At 36.1% G+C, this 21,786-nt stretch overlaps 2 protein-coding genes across 2 annotated transcripts; both read left to right on the top strand.

Annotated features, from left to right (window-relative positions):
- The first annotated feature begins 1,840 nt into the window (after positions 1-1,840).
- Positions 1,841-8,873, top strand: LOC133293859 (aminopeptidase P2). The gene is made up of 13 exons (XM_061492478.1): positions 1,841-2,223; positions 2,331-2,456; positions 2,547-2,666; positions 3,193-3,468; positions 3,665-3,837; positions 4,035-4,289; positions 4,863-5,014; positions 5,782-5,972; positions 6,200-6,308; positions 6,406-6,560; positions 7,123-7,215; positions 7,827-7,907; positions 8,440-8,873. The coding sequence occupies exons 1-13, from the start codon at positions 1,885-1,887 to the stop codon at positions 8,515-8,517; spliced, it is 2,148 nt and encodes a 715-aa protein (XP_061348462.1). The 5' UTR covers positions 1,841-1,884; the 3' UTR covers positions 8,518-8,873.
- A 1,535-nt stretch (positions 8,874-10,408) lies between these two features.
- On the top strand, positions 10,409-20,533 carry LOC133293869 (mitogen-activated protein kinase kinase kinase NPK1). Its single transcript, XM_061492492.1, has 17 exons — positions 10,409-10,721; positions 11,001-11,042; positions 11,471-11,536; positions 11,615-11,725; positions 11,801-11,881; positions 11,965-12,042; positions 12,149-12,231; positions 12,799-12,883; positions 12,955-13,055; positions 13,434-13,473; positions 13,639-13,695; positions 13,787-13,836; positions 13,958-14,108; positions 14,376-14,606; positions 14,705-15,039; positions 15,140-15,207; positions 20,122-20,533. Exons 1-17 carry the CDS (start codon positions 10,437-10,439, stop codon positions 20,217-20,219), a joined length of 1,962 nt encoding a protein of 653 aa, XP_061348476.1. The 5' UTR covers positions 10,409-10,436; the 3' UTR covers positions 20,220-20,533.
- The last annotated feature ends 1,253 nt before the right edge of the window (positions 20,534-21,786 follow it).

Genomic DNA, 21,786 nt, shown 5'->3' with positions numbered 1-21,786 from the left:
ATGTGAGTGATTGATGAAACATATCTTTCCGCACAAGCATCTTAATATCCACTATGAAGTGGAGGGAGGTGATCCTTCAAATTCAGGTTCACAGTGATTTAGGGGGACTCACGCTTTACCCTCTCACCATGCTCCCACAATGGCTAACAGCTCCACATGAAGGATAATCGAGTGATCAGTATATCCATAGAAATCCATTAACCATATTGACCATCATGCTAAATCATCATATTTAGCATGATTTAAAATCATTATGTTAAAAGATTTTATTAATGTATGAAGTTGTTCGGGAGGAACATCAACTAAGTGTATCTGATCTCTTTGGCTGTGGTATGTGTTTTGTATGAATAGGCCTTTAGTTAATTTGAACTCTACCTTTTATCTCAATATTAGCCCGAAGTATTATTAATGGATATCGAGTAGTTTTTTTGTTGTTGTTGTTGTTGATAAATATGGATATCGAGTAGTTATTCACCTAGTAGTTATATTAATTGTGGTCTTATCAATAGGAAGTGGGAAAATATAGTGGATTAAAGCTCACAATTTAGGTTTACACTTTGGGTTTCTAGAAGACGGGTTTATGTTTCATAGACTTAGAGCCTGTTTGGATCCTCTTATTTTTAAGCTAGAAGCTACTTATAAGCTAAAGCTAAAAAAAAGAGCTTAAAAAAATAAGCTAAAAGCTGTTTAGAAATTACATAAAAGTTTTAGCTTAAAAATTACTTAAAATCACATATTTCAAGAAAATTATCTTTCTCTCTATCTTTATCACTCTTCATTTAAAAAAAAAGCACACAATTCAAGAAAAATAGATAAGAGCTTAAAAAAAAGCTCCTCCTAGGAGCTTTTAGTTTTTAGCTTTTTTCTTCATTATAAAAAAGAGAGCTTTTCGTTATAAGAGTTTTTCCCAAAACCTGTTTGGCCTAGCTTATGCTTATAAGTAGCTTCTAACTTAAAAATAAGAGGATCCAAACAGGCACTTAGAATATCCGAGTTAATTCTAACTAAACCATTCGGCCAAGAGTAAAAGTACACTGGGCCACGTTAAGCCTAATTAAGCCTATCCGAGTTACAAATATGAAACAAAAGTAAATATTTACTCTTTAACAATTTACAAATTAGGGTTAAATGACTCTCAAGTTGAAGAAGACATTTTTTTTCTCCTAGTCCAACGAAATGTGCACTATTGTTTTTTTTTTAACATAGTATCTCTCGTAACTTGAAATTTATTTAAAGTTTTAATGTTTCTATAATGAATGTAGATAAGTTATCTATATTTACTCGTAAAATAATGTTTTGAGTTGAAAGATTAAAAAATTATAATGAAAAAGACTATTATAGTTCTAAAATAAATTATAATTATATAAATACCTTAATTTTTGTCATAAAACAACGATATTTTGTGTCCAACGTAGATAATTTATCTACGTTGACTACAGAAAAAATGAACCCTTCGTTTAATCCTATAAATTAAGAGAAAAAGTGTGTGTCACCCTATAAATTAAGAAAAAAATGTGTGTCATTTTAAAATGAGAAAAAAAAATAGATCATGTAAAAGAGAGAATGGACAAAAAAAAGATAAATGTGTGAGTCTCATCTCTCTGTGAGAATAAAATGACACAAGTTATATCATTTAAAAGGACATACACTTTTTTCATAAATTAATTCTTAAAGTATTTGATTAAAGTGAGCATGTGAGAAAAAAAAAAAAAGTGTAGAGAAAAAAGTTAATGTAAATAATTAAAAAAAAAGTCGTCTATATTATGCATAAAACAATAAAAAATATATAACATATAAAAAGTCTGATATTTGTGTTGCTTGGCCCTTCTTGTCTGTGTTACCTTCTTCCCCTACCCGTACCAGTGCCATACATAATATATCATTATGCACTCGCTGTCATACTCATCACCTGCAGCTGCAACTGCAATGCGGCGAGTCCTCCTGACATCACCCACTTTCTCAATCTCATCCCACACTTTCTTCTTTCCCCTCTCTTCCTCAGTTTCGCACCCAACCCCTATTTTTAGCAAATTCAAATTCCAGAAGCCCCATTTCTTAGCTATTCGGAATTGCAGTTCCATCAAAGTGAAGACGTCTTCTGAAATCAGAAAGACCCGTGCTGATTCCGAGCCTGACCCCAAGCTCACTGCTCTCCGACACCTTTTCTCCAAACCCGGAGTTGCCATTGACGCTTACATCATCCCTTCTCAAGATGCTCACCAGGTTTGTTTTGCTTTTGCTTTGCTTTAACATATGATTGGTTTTGGTACTTTTTGCCCACAGAGTTGGTGAACTCATGTATATGTATATAATTATGAATATGGTGTTAGAGCGAGTTCATTGCTGAATGTTACACGAGGAGAGCCTACATATCAGGTTTTACTGGTAGTGCTGGAACTGCTGTTGTTACTAAGGACAAAGCTGCTCTTTGGACAGATGGCCGATATTTTCTCCAGGTTTTGAAACTCTTTTTGAATTGTCATTCATTGCATGAACAAAGGAAGGGAGCATATCAATTTAATGATTTCTTTGGTCCTTCATTGTAGGCGGAGAAGCAACTGAACTCCAGTTGGATTCTCATGCGAGCTGGAAATCCAGGAGTTCCTACTACTGGTGAATGGCTCAATGATGTTTTGGCTCCAGGTGGTAGAGTTGGAATTGATCCTGTGAGTAATAATGCACCTTCTCATGGGTTGGCTGCGCTACATTTGTTATTCTTATGCAGTTATGCTCTAATTCCTAAAGTATTATTGTCTGTATTTATGGAAAAAGTGTATATTTTGAAGGGGAACCTTAACACAACTGTGGGCGAGGTCGCGGGGTGACCCCTAGGGGTCACATACTCGATTTATTTAATTAGTCTCTTGTAAATGCAAGACAAGACTGTCTATTATAGACCCCCGCACAATGGGTCTAATTGTTTCCTGAACCTGAACCTGCGCATAGTGAGAGCTTTATAGCACCAGATCACCATTTTTATTGCGGAGTGTATATTTTCTACCCTGAAGCTTCATAACCCATTGAGTAGTAGGTTATATTTTCTAATTCGTAATCTAAATCCTAAACATCCCGTCAAAGTCCTTTGTTTATACTCTTTTAGTAACATAAACTGATAAACCTTTTCCCCCTCTTTTCCTTTTATGCGCTTTTTATTGTTCCTGTGCCTGATACAATTTTCTCTCCCATAGGCAGTTTCTTTTTACTTCGGATGCTGCAGAAGAACTTAAGGAGGTCATCTCTAAGAAAAACCATGAGCTCGTTTACTTGTACAATTCAAATCTTGTCGATGAAATATGGAAAGAATCTAGGCCAAAGCCTTCAAATAAGCCAGTTAGAGTGCATGACCTAAAGTATGCTGGTTTGGATGTAGCATCAAAATTGTCATCTTTGAGGTCAGAACTTACTGGTGCTGGTTCATCTGCAATTGTCATCTCCATGCTTGATGAAATTGCATGGTTGTTGAACTTGGTAATGTATCTAAACACCTAATTGATGTACTGATGGTTATTTGTATAATACAATCCCATATCCTTGTAAACCTTCTTTCAAGATCTTATTCAAGTTGTTCGGGTCTAATATAAGTAGCTTATTTATTTCCTTTTTTCCACTGCTCTTTTTTAATATTTCATTCAATGAGAGTAACTTGTAACTTTTTCTTTTGAAGAGAGGAAGTGATATTCCACATTCACCTGTTGTGTATGCATACTTTATTGTGGAGATCGATGGAGCAAAACTATTTATAGATGATTCAAAAGTTAGTGAAGAGGTGAGTGATCACTTGAAGAAAGCAAGCATAGAGTTCAGGCCATACAATTCAATTATATCTGAAATTGAAAGGTAATTATGGGGAATCTATTTTTTTTTTATGACGCTCCTAATTTTCGCATCTTTTAATGGAAATGTCTAATATTATAGTAGATGGGCCAAGATGACTTTCTAAATTGTAGCTTTCTTTCTGTCAATTATTTATGCTTACTTTTTTTGCTTGTCAAAGCAGCACTGTTTTGGGAACTGAGCTTGATTTTCTTTTTCAGTTTGGCAGCACGAGGTGTTGCTCTTTGGTTGGATACTTCATCTGTTAATGCTGCTATTGTAAATGCCTACAAAGCTGCCTGCCACAGATATAATCAGAACCATGCGAAAAAACACAAAACTAGGACCAAAGGTTTTGATGGATCCATTGAGCACTCAGACGTACCCATTGCTGTCCATAAAGCCTCCCCTGTTTCTCTGGCAAAGGCCATAAAAAATGAATTGGAGTTAGAAGGAATGCAAAATTGTCATTTAAGGTTACCATATCTTACCTTGGTGATAATTAACGTTGATGTTTTTGCATGCCTTGTTTCTATATTTTGGTGATTTTTATCAAACTGGAGTTATTTTGGGATCTAGGTGATGTTGATGTTGTTGATGTTGATGATGTTGGAGTTATTTTACATATGCAAACCATAGAATGCCCCGGATAAGCTTTGCATTGGATTCTCTATTTCAGTTATTAAGAAAATTGGTCTGTAGTTTTGGAAAATTATGAAAGAACTTGTGGTCAACTTATATTACCACTTACCTTTAATTTGTCAACTCATGATTTTTCTGGGGTGTGGGTTTATATTGTCTTCTTTTTTCTATGCATGTAGATGTTAGTGGGTTAATATATTCCTAAATTATTATTAATAAAATGTGACTTGTTTAAATTAAAGAGAAAACAGATTTCATTCAGCTTTGGCAGTCAGGCTGCTTGATTTGTTCGACCCCCTGCTGGATATTTAAAAAATATTTAATAAGGAGCTTGCATTTATGATCAGGAGTCACATATGCAAGCTGGCTTCAGCATTTATATAATTCTGCTATCTTACTGTTTCCAGGGATGCTGCTGCCCTTGCTCAGTTTTGGGATTGGCTAGAGACAGAAATTACTAAGGATAGGTTATTAACAGAAGTAGAAGTTTCAAACAAACTTCTCGAGTTTCGCTCAAAACAAGCTGGTTTCTTGGATACTAGCTTTGACACCATAAGTGGTACTGTGGTAGACTGTCAATTGTTTTTTTATTTATTTTTTGCACTGAATTATGGTTAAAGAAACATGAAAAGATACTACTATAGGTTTTCTACAGATTCTTTTAATTGCCAATTATTTTAGGGATAATTACAAAAAAGCTCCACCTGGTAAAAATATGGACAGTGAAGGAACAACATTCGTGATTCTGTGTAAAAGAATGTGGTAATTCTATAAATATGTAGCTATTATTCCTCCATGGTAAATATGTTTATCAATATGTCTGCCATAGTATTTTTTTTTAGTTCTCTTACGTGCTTCTTGTGAATATATTGTAAAAAACCAATTCAACCCAAAAACTTAAGCTGTTGGGTGAGGTTACAGTAATGGTTTTTATATTTCTCTAATACGCCCCTTTACATGAGAGTCCATTGGGCTTGAAGGGTGGATAATGCACAAGCCCACCTTCCTGTGTTAACAAACTCCACAATACTTAATTATTTATTAATCAAATGGGGGGCGGTGAGGATTCAACTCGTGAAACCAAAGCTCTGATACCATACAAAGAACCAATTCAACCCAGAAGCTTAAAAATATTGGGTGAGGGCCTTTTCAATTGTTTGTGATACCATGTAAAGAACCAAATCAACCCAAAAGTTTAAGCTGTTGGTTGAGTTTACATTAGTGATTTTTATATTTCTCTAACATATATATATATATATATATAGGCAGGCTTTGGTTCAACTACTCTTTGTATTGAGCTGTAATCTATTCATTTCATTGGTTCAGCTTCGGGTCCAAATGGTGCTATCATACACTACAAACCAGAACCAGAGAGTTGTAGTAATGTGGATGCCAATAAATTATTCTTATTGGATAGTGGTGCCCAATATGTTGATGGCACAACTGACATAACACGAACAGTTCATTTCGGCAAGCCTACAGCAAGAGAGAAGGAATGCTTTACCCGAGTTTTACAGGTACTTTGCTTCAATACTTTTTTTCCTGAGTTTATTTCTGCACTTAGTTCGTGAGAGTGTCCCTCACAATTCAGTAATCTGGGTTAATTTTTCAATCATGCTAATGCATAGTTTTTTATTTTTCAAGTATGTGTTTAATTTTTTTGTTTTTAATGTTTAACTTCTCAGCCCTGGCAATTTGAAGTTCATAATTAATTGTTTGTCTTAACCCGTATATCAAATTGCAGGGCCATATAGCTCTTGATCTGTCCGTATTCCCACAAAATACCCCTGGTTTTGTGCTGGATGCATTTGCCCGTTCCTTTCTTTGGAAGGTTGGACTTGACTACAGGCATGGTATATTCCTAAATCAAGTGGGGGACTCTTATTTATTTACTTTAAGCGAAATGGATTTTGATTGGTTGAACATTTTGCTTAACCATTATCAATTTAGGGACTGGGCATGGTGTTGGAGCTGCATTGAATGTTCATGAAGGCCCTCAAAGTATTAGTTATCGTTATGGAAATTTGACCCCTCTAGTGAACGGCATGGTTGTTAGCAATGAGCCTGGCTATTATGAAGACCATGCCTTTGGTATTCGGATTGAGGTTATAATATCTTCAGCTATCTTACATGTTTTGAAATGTTAACTCTAGCTCTAGTGTTGTTGGATTGTGTGGATTAGCAATTAATTAGTTTTATTAGGTGTTGTTTTAGTCTTCTTAATTTCACTCCTTTAAAAGCTCATCCTTTACACCTAAGCTAAAGTATGTGAGAATAATTCAAAAAATATTTTGAACTTATGCTGAGAGAGGCCAAGTCTTTTTTAAGATCTGTTGAAGCTTGATTGCTATATTCCAGATTTCCTCACTGGTTAATAGATGGTAGTTTCAACTTTCATGCATGGATTGCAAAACCTACCACGAGTCATGAGGGTCTTAAGAGGCTTGCCGTGAATTACTTGATTTGAGATTTTCATATATTTCAATATTCTCAGCATCATTTATTAATGAACTGAAAATGCCAGGATACCATCCTACTTGATCACCAAGTGTATTAATTATTCTGTTTTCCCATTTTTTTCTATGCATAAGTGCTTAACTGTTAAAATAACATTTTTTCGGTCTTGTTATCTGGCTTGCATGGTAATGACACTCTTTTAGCTTGCAGAATCTCCTGTATGTGAGAAATGTTGAGACACCAAATCGTTTTGGAGGATTTGAATACCTAGGATTTGAAAAACTTACATATGTACCCATTCAGGTATGCCGTTGCCTGTTGGTCACCCTCACCTGATATATATTTTGTTGTGGTTGTTGGGTTTTTTTATTTTATTTTATTTTATTTTTTGAGGGATAGATAAAACCTTTGTTGTAGTTCAACATCAGGAAATTGAGGATGTTTAAATTGCATGAGGCAGTGGAATTGCTTATCCTCCATAAAATTTGGATCTGAATATGCTTCTCAACTAACATATTAGTTTCATGTCCTTTATTTAAGAGGTCCTCGAGGCCTATCTGATGGTTGACATTTCAGTGTGAATAGTTTTTTATCAATAAATTATGAGACATTTTTATGGGATATTGATCCTATAAAACAAAAGCATAGTGAATATACTAATCAGAAATTAGAACTAATCTATTTTCTCTTTATCTGCATTACCGAAAGTATTTTTGGGAAATTTATCATTAATTAGAATTGGCTGCACATCCGTTCTGAATGCTTGTTTATATTTGAAATATATTTCCTGAGGACCTGAAGTGTTGCTTTCAATTTTCGTTCACTCTTCTCAGTTTCTCCTGAAATTTAGAATGTTTTATTCTGAGTCATATATTCTTTCATAAACTTGTTATTAACCTGGACATATCTTGCAGATTAAATTGGTTGATTTGTCTCTGCTATCGGTTGCAGAGGTTGATTGGCTTAACAACTACCACTCACTAGTCTGGGAAAAGGTATTTGTTTTGGTTCCTTTGGGTACATTTGACTTGCCTTATAGTGTGTTGCGTGATTTTCTTTTTCTTCTTGTTCTTCTTTTGGTTCTCCTTTAGTCCTTTTTCCCTATCTTTTACACAAATGCATTCTCTCTGGGATGATATTGTATCCATTGCTTTGCTTTAAAGTTTAAAGCGAGAGAAATTCATCTGGATATGCTTTTGTAATTTCCAGTATGGTCCTTAATATTTTTTTTAAAATATAAATTTCGATCCCACTGCCACTTAGCAATTTAAGAATATTAAAAGTCACGGAGCATGCTTGTGTTTATCTGACTATCCTCTCTCTCCTTGGCAAGTCCACGGAACCATCCCTTCCCCCTCTAAAACAACAACAAAAGGATGTCCTGCATTGTGCAATCTGGCTAGCTCCCTTACTTCCACACCCTCTACCCTTTTCCTTTTAAAGCATACTCCCACTCAATTTTCTATTTCAAAATCTTGTATGGTTGAATCAGGTTGATTGTTTTTTAACTACTTTGATGCCTCACAGATTTCACCATTGCTGGATGGCTCTGCTCGCCAATGGCTTTGGAACAACACTCGGCCTATCATACATGACAGAATTTAATGATTTTCATGTTAATGTGCTATAGCACTTGAGCTTCACATTCTTGCTTGTTGCCCCCTCGCTTGTTTTGTCTGTATAGTTTATGTGCTGAATTCGTATGGGAGAGGCGCTGTGAATGAAATACCAATTAGTGACTACAGGAATTTGATCATAGGATTTGAGCTAGGCACGACAATTGAGCATATAGCCATTTGCCCCATCATATATACATACTCGCCCATACTGATTGATGTTTATGTTGGGTCCTTATTTATGATGTCTAGGAAACTTTTGGCATTCAATTTCAATTGCTCTTGTTAGGGGGCATGTACCTGCTCGAATTTGGGCTTTTGAATAGGAAAAAGTATTATTATCAATACATCAAAACTAAACTTTTGGTATCATACCTTCTGGTTCTTTTTTGACTGAAATAAAATTTTATGGACCCTATTATAACAAATAAATAAATAATTCCGTTCCCAATATCGAAGTAACTGCTAGTCTATAGAATCACATAATAGTAACCATATATATTTTTTTAATTACTCAGTAACTATAAATTTATGTTTGTGTGAATGGGGCATTGACAAAATTCGGCTTAGAGAAACATGCATTTGTGGCTGCAAGGGAACTATGTTTGGATTTGATTGACATTCTTACAACTCAACAATTTTCTGTCTTTATTTCTCCACATATTTTTTCTTGTGACATAATCATCAACTTTGAATTTTTAGTGTTAGGCAACATTCATTTCTTATGGAGCTTTACTGAAACTTTCTAGTTTCTTGAGTTCATTTGAAGAAACCTTTTCATTAATACTTTTAATTTTTTTTTAAAAGAAAATTTAGGTAGAGTTAGATATCGGAATTCTATTAGGGTTAGGGCAGGTTCTTTAACTTTTTTGAAGATTTCTAAAAGGAATTACAGATTGCCCATCAACAAGGTCTTTACATAGGCTAGCGAAATTTGAACTCACATATTTGTAGGGTATGAATCTAATTCTCAATCAATTATGCCCATCCTTATTGGTAATACCTTTAATTTTTAACTAAATGTATAGTAAAGAAAATAATGTTAATTATGGCATATAATTATTGGCAAAAAAATGAAAATAAAAATACAAGAGATATTGATCAATTAATATTTTAAAATTAACAAAATGATGCAACAATATCTTCTAATTGGACTTGAAATGGAAAAAATGATGTCAAGAGAGTTATATCCAATATGTATCCTACAGTGTTCGAACCATATTGATACGGGTTGAATACCAAAAGAAATAAATTATGAAAGTTAAAAATAGAAATAATAGATTATCTGTATTTATCATTATGGATTAAAATGTCCTTGACTTGTTTCATTAATTGTAAAAATAAGGATGAAAGAAACATTACAATATTTTTTAATGATGAAGTTTAAGAAATTAAATTATCATCTTACTTTAATTTAATTAATTAATAGATTTTGTACCATTCAATTGTTGCCTTTTTTCTTCTTTGTTCATTGATATATGTATATATTACTTACTTTAAGTATTTTCTAATAACGAAACACACATTTTGTTGTTAAAGAGCGTGAATAATTAATTATTTATGGTTGTATGAGTGGGCGTGGCTTCGCTATTAAAAAGAAAACTTGAGGCAGTAAAATTAGAAAGTCCAGTCAATAATAATGATGAGTTTAACAAAGATTGGACATCGTGTTTATAAAAAGGGGTGAAAAGGAAAGTGAAGTGTTCCAAATTAACTAAGAAGTACAGAAAACTAAACAATTAACAAAATGCCCCCTTAAATTGATATTTATTTTATTCGCATCTCACCAAATTTTGAAAAGTACATTTTCCCTCTATAGTTGCAGACGCAACGTCTCTCGCATCGCGTTTCAATCTTCACTCGCTCACTCTTCACTCTGATTCGCAAAGAGATAGAAATAGATCACAAATGCAAGACATTGTCGGATCAGTTCGCCGATCACTGGTATTCCGTGCATCGCCGGAGAACGACCAACCCTCGCTCGGAGTTGGAGGAACCCTAGTTGATAAAATCGGTTATTGCATCCGCAATTCTAGAGTCTTCTCCAAACCCTCGCTGCCGTCTCCGCCCATCTCCAAGGACGCTGCGCCTCTGATCCGATGGCGCAAGGGCGAGTTGATCGGTTACGGTGCCTTTGGCCAAGTATACGTTGGAATGAATCTTGATTCCGGAGAGCTTCTAGCAGTTAAACAGGTCAATTCCTTTCTTCGCTCTTCCTTGGCCTTCTTTCTCTTCGTTGTTAATTTCGGCTTTCTGATTTTACGTTCTGTTGATTTTGAAGTGGATTTGTTTTATGGTTCTTTGGTCTCGGTTCTCCTTTTCCCTTGATTCTTCCGATTTGACTTTGTTATACTCTCGTTTTCTTCGGCCCTTTCCTTGTCAATATATCTTTCGCGTTCGCTTTTATTTGAACTAGTCGTAGTTTTAACTTTAAAACTTCAATTGATTTTTCTATCTTGTCTGGTTTTTCAGGTTTTGATTGCGTCCAGTAGTGCGTCGAAGGAGAAGGCACAGGTTTGTTACTTGATTAAGTTCTATGTGCTACTACTTCTTATTGCAGCAACTATAGCAATTTGATTACAGTCAATTTATTTTTAGTCATTCGTAAATACAGTTCCAAATAATAAACATAATAGTTTTGACTTATAGACCTTTGATTTTACTTCTTGCATGTTACAAATTGTTCTAAACTATGTCGTTGCACTTTTTATGTTATAGTTTTATTTGTCATCTTAAATATCAAGGTTACCGTGAGACTTGTAGAAGCAGGGAAGTAAATCCATATTATATGCTTCCAACCTGGGATTGTATAAATGCTATGTTTCTTTCTTCTTAAACGTGGCATGATTCAGATTTTGGGCTTCGATTATCTTTGAGATCTTAATTCAATTAGAAGAGTTCTTGAGCTGTTGTCTGATTAATGTTCTGCATACTGTTAACAGGCTCACGTAAAAGAGCTTGAGGATGAAGTTAAATTACTTAAAGATCTTTCACATCCCAACATTGTTGTGAGTGTGGTATTCTATTAATAAACCAATTAGTTCTCCCAAACTATCTCTTGAGTGAATAGTTTTGTTGTGCTGCAGAGATATTTGGGTACTGTCAGAGAAGAAGACACCTTAAATATTTTCCTAGAGTTTGTTTCTGGTGGATCCATATCATCACTACTGGGGAAGTTTGGAGCTTTCCCTGAGGCTGTAAGTTTTAGCTACTGAACTATTCTATTTTGGTAATTCAATATGCCTACTTATTTCCACTAATTCATTCAACAGGTCATTAGAACTTACACGAAGCAATTACTAATTGGACTGGAGTACTTGCACAAAAATGGAATAATGCACAGAGACATTAAGGTGGTTTTTCTTAAAATGTCATTGATATGCATGTCAGCTGGTTCTTTTTCGGTGGCTCATGTTGAAATATAAATTAATTTCAGGGGGCCAATATTCTTGTAGATAATTTGGGGTGCATAAAACTTGCAGATTTTGGGGCATCCAAACAGGTCGTTGAGCTGGTAATATCAGTCTTACCTGTTACCCTACTATTATGAATACTGCTTTACCTTTGTGAAGGCTCTTCCATTTGCATATTTGTTTAAGAGGTGTATTGTTTTGCTCTAGGCTACCATTTCCGGTGCCAAGTCTATGAAGGGTACTCCATATTGGATGGCTCCTGAAGTTATTCTCCAGACTGGGCATAGCTTGTAAGGACATTAACCCTCTTTACATATTTATGATATACTCCTCTGGTTTAATATGCTTTGAAATGATTAAAACTGCATGTTTCTTCTGTTTAGATGTCAGTTGGTATACTAGGTGAGACTGACTGGTTTATGGTTCCAAGTGTTGACCATTCTATGCCACAGTTTTGTATATCTAGAGCTGCATTAGTAGTGCCTTAATTATACAATGATGGTTTCTACTAGAAAATATAAGTCTTTACTCAGGATATAAAAGTAAGCTGCAGGAATTTTCAGGAAGATTCATAGGCTAACTTTTAAAGTTTCTCGTCCTAAGCAATTTGAAGCAGAGTTATTACCCTATGCCACTTAGTTGCCTTGTCTCGAAGAGATAGTTATATGTTATAGATGAATTCAAGATCAAGGGTTCTGCCTTTGAAATTTTATTTGGAGCTTCTTATATAATGTGCTTGGGGCCTTGCTTAATTTTTATTTTGCTAAGTTCTTCTACGTATGTGTATAATATCTTTTTGTGATGGTGTATCCTTTGAAACTAAATGTAGATGCTTTCATACGTTGATGCTTTTTCAGCTCTGCTGACATATGGAGCGTGGGTTGTACTGTAATTGAGATGGCCACGGGAAAGCCTCCCTGGAGCCAGCAATACCAACAAGAGGTATCTTATGTCGACTCTTTAAATTCTGTTTGAGTTTCTCTCTGAACTTTTACTAAAGAATGGACCTTCAGGTTGCTGCTCTCTTCCATATAGGGACAACCAAGTCTCATCCGCCAATCCCTGATCATCTCTCCATTGCAGCAAAAGATTTTCTGCTAAAATGTTTGCAGAAGTATGTTACTTTTAATTGTCTCGTGCTTTCCTTCTATCATGAATTCATAATTAGTTTTACTCTGTTTTGTTGCGTCAATATATTCTTATCTCTTAAAATAAGTTCTGGAAAATTGATTATGCTAAACATTACAGAGCTTTTTTTTTTGGTGGAGTGGGGGTGGGAAAGGGGGTTGGGAGAGAGATTCTAAGTATGTCTTTATAACGTCAACTAATTTGTAAAAAGAAGAGAGAAGAGTTTTAATATTTAATTTGTGTGTGTGTAAGAGAGAGAGAGAGAGAGAGAGAGAGAGAGAGAGAGCATATGCCTACTATGATTTCCTTTAAAATGTTAATTATTAGATTACAAATGTCACATAAAAATATAATCCTTTTGTAGGGAACCAATTTTGAGGCCATCAGCGTCGGAATTGCTGCAGGTGATTCTATGAGCATTTCTCTTTTGACTTTGCATATGAAAGCTAGAACATTTTAAGTTAGAACTGCTATTGATTAGTAGTGGAGTCTACTTTATTATTATCAATGTTTTGCAAGAACTATTCAGTTCTCCCAAAGATTAGCTTTAAGTTTGTAATTGGCTGCAGCATCCCTTTGTTACTGGTGAACCTATGGATTCTCTTCCTCTGTCATCTACTGCCGTGGTATGTATAATTCAAGTGGTATTTAAGATGCTGCTGTATGTATTTATAAATTAAACTGAATTTTAAGAAAAATAACTTTTGCTTCGGACAGGAAAATTCTGGAGCTTCTTCACCATCATGCGCCCCAAATGTTGAATCCTTGTAAGTGTTGAAACATTCTTTCTTGAACTTGTAAGATTTGGTAGTTTATTATGTGATTGTTTGTTGATGCTAGCGAAATGATAATATGATCATGGTTAACAAATTTTTGTGATTTATGTAGCCTTTGCCGCTCAACTGTAAATCCTCAGGACTCGGGAAATAAACAGTCGTGGGGAATGAGCAATGATGATGACATGTGTGAGATTGATGACAAAGAAGAGTTCTCCGAGAGTGATGTCAAATACAAATCATTGATGTCAGATAATATTGAGGTGATTGTATAGAGGTCCTTATTTTGGGGAAGAATCAAACTCAAACCAGTGTACAAATAAGAACTCTTAGTTGATTCTATTTGCATCTTACGGTTCACGTGAATTTCCATCTCCAATAAATTAGAGCCGTTTGATGCAAGTGGAATCAAGGGTTAATAATTGGTGTAAGAGTTCTTATTTTTACCGTGATATAAGTTGATCCCTTTCCTATTATTTTGTTTAAATATGAAATTAATGACTTCTCAAAAACTTTTCTTTTTAATGTAGAGTTTCAACCCGATGTCTGACCCCTCTGATGATTGGGGCTGTAAATTTGATGCAAGTCCAGAACTGGAAAATAGAGGAGTTAGTTTTGACACTGATGAAACTTACATGCCACCTGGTCAGTCGGGGGCTAATAAGAGGCAGAGAGAATTTTCCTTTCCATGTGCGCCATCTCTGTCAGAAGAAGATGATGAGCTCACAGAGTCAAAAATTAAAGCGTTTTTGGATGAGAAGGTATTCCTTATAGTTGGAATAAGTTAGTCGTTCTGCCTTGGAATGAGTTAGTCGTTCTGCTGTGCTTTGTTAATGATGACCGTATGCGTTTATGGCAGGCTCTTGAACTGAAAAAACTGCAGACACCTTTATATGAAGAGTTTTACAACAGCTTAAATACATCTTGTTCTCCCAATGTCATTGAAAGCACAAGTGATGACACTGCTGCTAGAAAATACTTGAAATTACCTCCTAAAAGCAGGTCACCAAGTCGGGTACCAATTAGCACTCCGTCTAAAGCAGTTGACAATGCTGGAAGTCCTGGAAGTAATGGCAGGTCCTCATCAACTGTTGGGAATGTAAATAACCATGGTTCACAGGATATTCCAGCATCTCCCCTTAATGAATGGAAAGGACTGACAGTTGACTCCCAACAGGAGCCCCGTAGCCCAAGGTTTGTTTGTATTAATTCTTTGCCCTGTTTTGGTTTTCTCAGCATCAATTTTCTTAAAAAGAATATAGAGTAGTTTAACTACAAGATGTTATACTTGCAGTTTAAACTTTTCTGAAAGACAGAGGAAGTGGAAAGAAGAGCTCGACCAGGAGCTTGAGAGAAAACGAGGTTAGAAGTTTTTCAACTTGTTACTTGCTTCTTTTTAGTAGTACTAATTTGACATAAAGTTATATATAATTACATGCATATAATATTTTGCCCCTTTTTCGGATGGGGCTTCGAAGTTGTCTTTGTCTGTCGTGCATAATTGAAAAATTTAGATAAACGAAACATAATACATATTAAAAGATTTTTATTTCTTCAGTTAGTTGCTTTTTCTGATATCAGTCACGTTTTTTGTTTGTACTATTTTTCTTCTCACTTGCGTAATTTACGGAAGTTAGTTATTTTGTATCTTCCTATATAACAGGAACCTTTAGGCTACTGTAGAGATATGATAATGAAATATCCACTTTATTCCTTCGTTTTGTATCTTTCGTTTGCTGTTATCATATCTGTAAAATGGTATCAGATTTGACCTTTCCTTTTTCCCTGTCCTAGCCTTTTTCAATGGCTCGTGGCGGTGGTAATACTAATACCTCTACCACCTCTAATCCTATTGGTGGTACCTCTTCTACTAATGTACAATCCGTTCATGACACCAGTAGTCCTTACTACCTTAGTAATGGTGATCATCCCGGTTTGATACTAGTCACTCACTCACTCAGTGGTTCGAATTTTATTTCCTGGTCTAGAGCTATGCTTATAGCTCTGACTGCTAAGAACAAGTCATCCTTTGTTGATGGTGTTATCATTCGTCCTTCTCAGGACCATCTTTTGTTTCAAGCCTGGAATCGCTGCAATTCCATGGTGATTTCCTGGCTTCTTAATTCTGTTTCCAAAGACATCGCTGATAGCTTGATGTATTTCATTAATGCTTATGACATTTGGTCTGATCTCCGCCATCGTTTTCACCAAGCGAATGGTCCCCGTATTTTTCATCTTAAACTTCAGATTTCATCTTTGCAACAGGGTGCTCTCTCAATCAACACATATTATACTCGTTTGAAAATACTGTGGGATGAGCTCCTGGATTACTCTCCCTCTTATGCTTGCACTTGTGGGGCTTTACGCTCCATCAACAGTGATCGTGATCAGGATCGTGCTATGCAATTTCTGATGGGGTTAAATGAATCTTTCTCTTCGATTCGGGCTCAGATCCTTCTCATGGATCCCCTTCCCTCTTTGTCCAAGGTTTTCTCCTTGGTGTTACAAGAGGAACGACAGCGCGAAATCACGTCCTCTGTTCCGGTGGTTCCTGATGTTGCTCCATTGTCTTCGGCTGTTTCACCGCCGTCCGTTGCTGCTGCTACTAGTGCAGGCCCTCGCCGTCAGCGCCCTTTCTGTGTTCACTGTAATACTGTGGGCCATACCAAGGACAAGTGCTTCAAGTTGCATGGATACCCACCAGGGTATCGGCCCAAACCACCTAGGCCCACTTTGCCTCCTCACTCCAACGCTACCGTTTCACTTGCCTCTGACTCACCCTCAGCTTTCCCTAATTTCACGCCACATCAATGCCAGCAACTCCTCACCCTCATCTCTTCGCCACCTAACTCTCCCTCTTTTTCAACCCAGTCTGCTTCACCTAAGATTGACATCAATCCTACCGTTGCAAGCTTCAGTGGTGAGTTTCCCTCTTCCTTGCCTTCTTCTTGCTGGGTTCTCGACACAGGGGCCACTCATCATGTCTCATGTGCTCCTCTTTCATCGGTCTCCTCCCTTACAGTCGCTGATTCCACCGTATCTCTTCCCAACGGTGCTGTGGTCCCAGTTACTTCTAAGGGTTCTTGCGTTCTTTCTGATTGCCTTGTTCTCACTGATGTTTTATGCGTTCCTGCTTTTTCTTTTAACCTTTTGAGTATTGGGGCTCTTACTCGTCATCTTGATGTTGTTGCTCATTTTCTGTCTTCTCATTGTTTTCTCCAGGAACGTCTCTCGGGCAAAATGATTGGGATTGCTAATCTGGTCTGCGGCTTATACATCCTTGATGCAGCTGCTCTTCTTCCCCACAATCATGTCCCCCCTCCCCTTTGTTTTTCTGTAATTTCCCAGAATGTTGCCTTGTGGCACTCTAGACCAGGCCATCTGTCTTTACCGGTTTTATCATCAATGAAAGATTGTTTACATCTTGGTTCTTTTTCTGATAATTTTCATTGTGCTGTTTGTCCTTTGGCTAAACAAAGGCGTCTACCGTTTCTGTTACATCCCACTTTATCTGCAAAACCTTTTGACTTAATTCATTGTGACATTTGGGGACCATTTACCCCTGTCTCTGTTGATGGTTGTCGTTTTTTCCTTACACTGGTTGATGATTGTACTCGATTTACTTGGGTGTTTTTTCTTAATCAGAAATCTGATTTTTCCTCTAATTTTATCACCTTTTATAATTTCATCTCCACTCAGTTTCACTTACCTATTAAGTCCATTCGTTGTGATAACGCTCCAGAATTCAACATTTCTTTTCTTTCCACAAAAGGTATTGTTGTTTTTCACTCTTGTGTTGACAGACCACAACAAAATTCTGTGGTTGAACGTAAACACCAACACATCCTCAATGTTGCTCGTGCTCTCCATTTTCAGTCCCATATTCCTCTTCCCTATTGGCAGGACTGTGTTTCTACTTCTGTTTATCTCATCAATCGCACACCTTCCCCTGTTCTGTCTAATAATACACCTTTCACTCTCCTTTATAATCAGTCCCCCAAATACTCTCACCTTCGTTCCTTTGGCTGCCTTTGTTATGCTTCTACTCTTACACGTACCAGACACAAGTTTTCCCCTCGGGCTTTACCAGCAGTTTTCCTTGGTTACCCCTCTGGTTACAAAGGTTACAAGCTCCTGGATCTCAACTCTAATCGTGTCTTTATTTCCAGGGACGTTGTTTTCTTTGAATCTGTTTTTCCTTTCACTTCTTCTCCTATTTCTTCCACACCCCTCGATTCTGTCCCTGTATCATCTCTTCCCACTCAACTCACCATTGCTGCTTTACCCCCTCGCCCTTCCCGAATTTCTCATCCTCCTAAATACCTTCAAGATTATGCCTGTACCATTACCATAGCCCATCCCATGTCCAATTCCTTATCCTATCATCGTTTATCCCCTGCTCATTTGGCTTTTGTCAACACCATATCCACACACTATGAACCCCCTACCTATTCTCATGCTTCCCAATTACCTGAATGGTGTTCTGCCATGCAACAAGAACTTCTTGCCCTTGAACAAAACAGTACCTGGGATGTTGTTTCACTACCCCCTGGAAAGACCCCAATTGGGTGCAAGTGGGTTTATCGTGTTAAATGCAATGCTGATGGTAGCCTTGAAAGGTATAAGGCTCGTCTTGTTGCTCAAGGATTCAATCAAAGAGAAGGTATCGATTATTTTGAGACTTTTTCGCCTGTCATTAAGCATACCACCATTCGTCTCCTCCTTGCTCTTTCTGCTGTCCATGGGTGGTATCTTCATCAATTGGATGTTAACAACGCGTTCCTGCATGGGGATCTCACTGAGGAGGTTTTTATGAAACTGCCTCCTGGTTATTCTGATTATTACACCTCTCTTCCTCCGAATCCGGTTTGCCATTTACGCCGGTCTCTTTATGGCCTCAAACAGGCGTCTCGTCAGTGGTTCCAGAAGCTGAGTTCCACTTTGCTCTCTATGCACTTTACTCAATCTGCAACTGATCATTCACTGTTTCTGAAGTTTTCTGGATCAGTTATGCTTGCTGTACTTATTTATGTTGATGATGTTATTGTTGCATCCAATGATTCTAATACAATTCGAGAGTTTATTTCTAGCCTTGATAGTTGTTTCAGGTTGAAAGATCTTGGTGCTCTCAAGTACTTCCTTGGTGTTGAGGTGGCTCGGTCTTCTAAAGGGATTTTTTTAAGTCAGCGCAAATACATACTTGACATTCTTCATGACACAGGTCTCTCAGGTTGCAAGCCCAAGCCTACTCCCATGGAACCAAATTTGCATCTTTCTCAACACACTGGTGATTTGCTTCCGGATCCTACTCCTTTTCGAAGACTCATTGGCAGACTGATCTACCTGTCTTTTACTCGTCCAGATTTATCCTATGCTGTTAATCGTCTCAGTCAGTTTTTGTCTGCTCCACGTGTTCCACATTTACAGGCTGCCCATCGTGTTCTCCAATATCTCAAGCATACTGTTGGTCAAGGAATTCTCCTCTCCTCTGATTCTGCCGTGCAGCCCAACATCTTCTCTGATTCAGACTGGGCCAGTTGTCCTGACACACGTCGTTCAATTTCTGGCTTTTGTGCTTTCCTTGGTCACTCTCCCATTTCTTGGAAGTCAAAGAAGCAGTCTACTGTCTCCAGATCCTCTGCCGAAGCTGAATATAGATCCATGGCTAATGCCACTTGTGAAGTTATTTGGCTTTTCTCTCTGCTGCATGACTTTCGTGTTCCTCACTCCTCTCCTGCTCACCTCTTCTGTGATAATCAGGCTGCTCCTCATATTGCTGCAAATCCTGTCTTCCATGAGCGCACAAAGCATATCGAAATTGATTGTCATCTTATCCGAGAACATATCTCCAAAGGCTCATTGCAAACATTCCCTGTTGCCTCTTCCAATCAACTTGCGGACTTATTCACCAAGGCTCTGCATCCGACACAATTCACCTTTCTTCTTTCCAAGATGAGAATCACAAATATCCACTCTCCATCTTGAGGGGGGGTATTAAAAGATTTTTATTTATTCAGTTAGTTGCTTTTTCTGATATCAGTCACGTTTTCTGTTTGTACTATTTTTCTTCTCACTTGCGTAATTTACGGAAGTTAGTTATTTTGTATCTTCCTATATAACAGGAACCTTTAGGCTACTGTAGAGATATGATAATGAAATATCCACTTTATTCCTTCGTTTTGTATCTTTCGTTTGCTGTTATCATATCTGTAAAAATACACTAGCAGCATTTGGTATACTTCATTTATTTACATGTGACTTGGACAAACGTTGCAGAAATGATGCGCCAAGCTGGTATGGGAGGAAAGACATCTTCACCAAAGGATCAAGCTTTTCGGCAGAGAGAGCGGACAAGATTTGCTTCTCCCAGCTAATAAGATTGTGGGCATAGCGTTCATCCTGCCTTCGTGAATGGATCTTATTAGCCACTGGGATTGCAAACACGTGTTGCTGCAGTTTTGTTGGGTTAATTAATGTTATATATATATATATATATATCCGATTTGGCCGTTCTGCTATTTGACGTCATATGTCACATGCTCAGCTTGTCCGTGTTGTTGTGCAATGTAAAGCTTTTTCTACCGGAGTTGCTTGAAAATTTTTACTTTTCGTTTGGGGTTGATAGATGAATGCCCGTCTCAAGTTTATGCCCTTTTGTATTATGAAAATAGAAATAATCAGTCTTGGGTCGCGCAATATTGCCTACAAATCTTTTGCCGCCTGTATCTGTCTTCTTTTTCTTGTAGTAATTTTTTTTACATTGATAATTGCTGTCTGATTTGTTACTCCTGCAATACGGAATTTCTCTTGACAAGACACTTATATTGATAAATATAAAAAAAAAATCTTCTCGTTTTAAAGAATATAATTTTATATTATTTTAAATAAAATTATGGTGTTTTGATAATTTTGTATCTTCTTTCTTTTTCATAATATTTTCTTTTTTCTCTCCTGATTTTGTAGATGAAAGATAAAATAAAAAATCAACAAGACACATTAGTTTTAATTAAAATAATATGAAATTATATCATTTAAAATGATGAATATTTTTCAAACAAAATTATCAAATGGCACTATCTCTTTAATAAGTGAATGCTTTTTTTTTATTGAGATTGTCGGAATTATTTGTAATAAGATATTCATTACAATTAAAAAAGTCTTATTAATAAAATTTTCATTTTATTATTTATCGCATAATAAAGTAATTTAACAAACAAAAAAATTATACGATACAGTATAAAATAACGTAAAAATGGATCAAAACGAAGGGAAAACATTGATTTATTTACTCTTTTCTCTATTTTCTTTTCTTTCATTTTCTCTCAAGCATCCAAACGAAGACTGTAGCTGTTTTCAATATAAAATTAAAGGTCCCTTTTTTATGTTATTGCAAAAAAAAAAAAAATTGTAACAATCGATTATAAGAAGAGATTGTTATAATTTTAAAGTTATTTTTATTTTTTGTGTTTTCAAAAATTGCCTGTTGACATAAAGAGAAAAATAAAAATGGCTTTACAATTATTATAATGTATTTCTGAAAATACATAATTTTAATTAATTGTTGTAAAACAACAATCTTGCAACATAAAAATTACATTTCCCCGAAATTAAAGCTGATTAACAACGTACTGGAAACGTTTCTTAGGAAAATAACTGAAAATACCAACCAAAAAGTAGAAATAGCTGAAAATAGGTGAGCAGTGAGCTCTTTGGAGTTTGGAAGCTAACACTATTTTTTAGCAAATTGGAAGTTTGAATAAAGATCAGCATATTCTTGGCGTTTAAAAAAAAAAAAAACTAGGGACGTTTGATATAAAAAAAAACACATTAAAAAAACAATTTAAAGAATTGGTTGAAATGAAGTAATAGTATTAGCATATAATAATAAGGGAAGGATCCGTTTATACAATCGGTCATAGATTCTTATTTAGTCATATACTC

The sequence above is a fragment of the Gastrolobium bilobum genome, unplaced genomic scaffold, assembly GCF_033153095.1.
Source record: "Gastrolobium bilobum isolate Gb01-03AN ecotype WA unplaced genomic scaffold, APGP_CSIRO_Gbil_v1 utg4431, whole genome shotgun sequence".
Classification (NCBI taxonomy): Eukaryota; Viridiplantae; Streptophyta; class Magnoliopsida; order Fabales; family Fabaceae; genus Gastrolobium; species Gastrolobium bilobum.
Note: the sequence above shows the minus strand (reverse complement) of the source record. Positions and strands in the feature narration are given on the sequence as shown.

Coding starts and splice junctions, on each gene's coding strand:
- LOC133293859 (XM_061492478.1), top strand. CDS start 1,885: ATGCACTCGCTGTCATACTCATCACCTGCAGCTGCAACTGCAATGCGG. Junction 3,469..3,664: donor TTGCATGGTTGTTGAACTTG/GTAATGTATCTA, acceptor TTTCTTTTGAAG/AGAGGAAGTGATATTCCACA. Junction 6,309..6,405: donor TGGACTTGACTACAGGCATG/GTATATTCCTAA, acceptor TTATCAATTTAG/GGACTGGGCATGGTGTTGGA.
- LOC133293869 (XM_061492492.1), top strand. CDS start 10,437: ATGCAAGACATTGTCGGATCAGTTCGCCGATCACTGGTATTCCGTGCA. Junction 13,474..13,638: donor CAGCGTCGGAATTGCTGCAG/GTGATTCTATGA, acceptor AATTGGCTGCAG/CATCCCTTTGTTACTGGTGA. Junction 14,109..14,375: donor TGATGTCAGATAATATTGAG/GTGATTGTATAG, acceptor TTTTTAATGTAG/AGTTTCAACCCGATGTCTGA.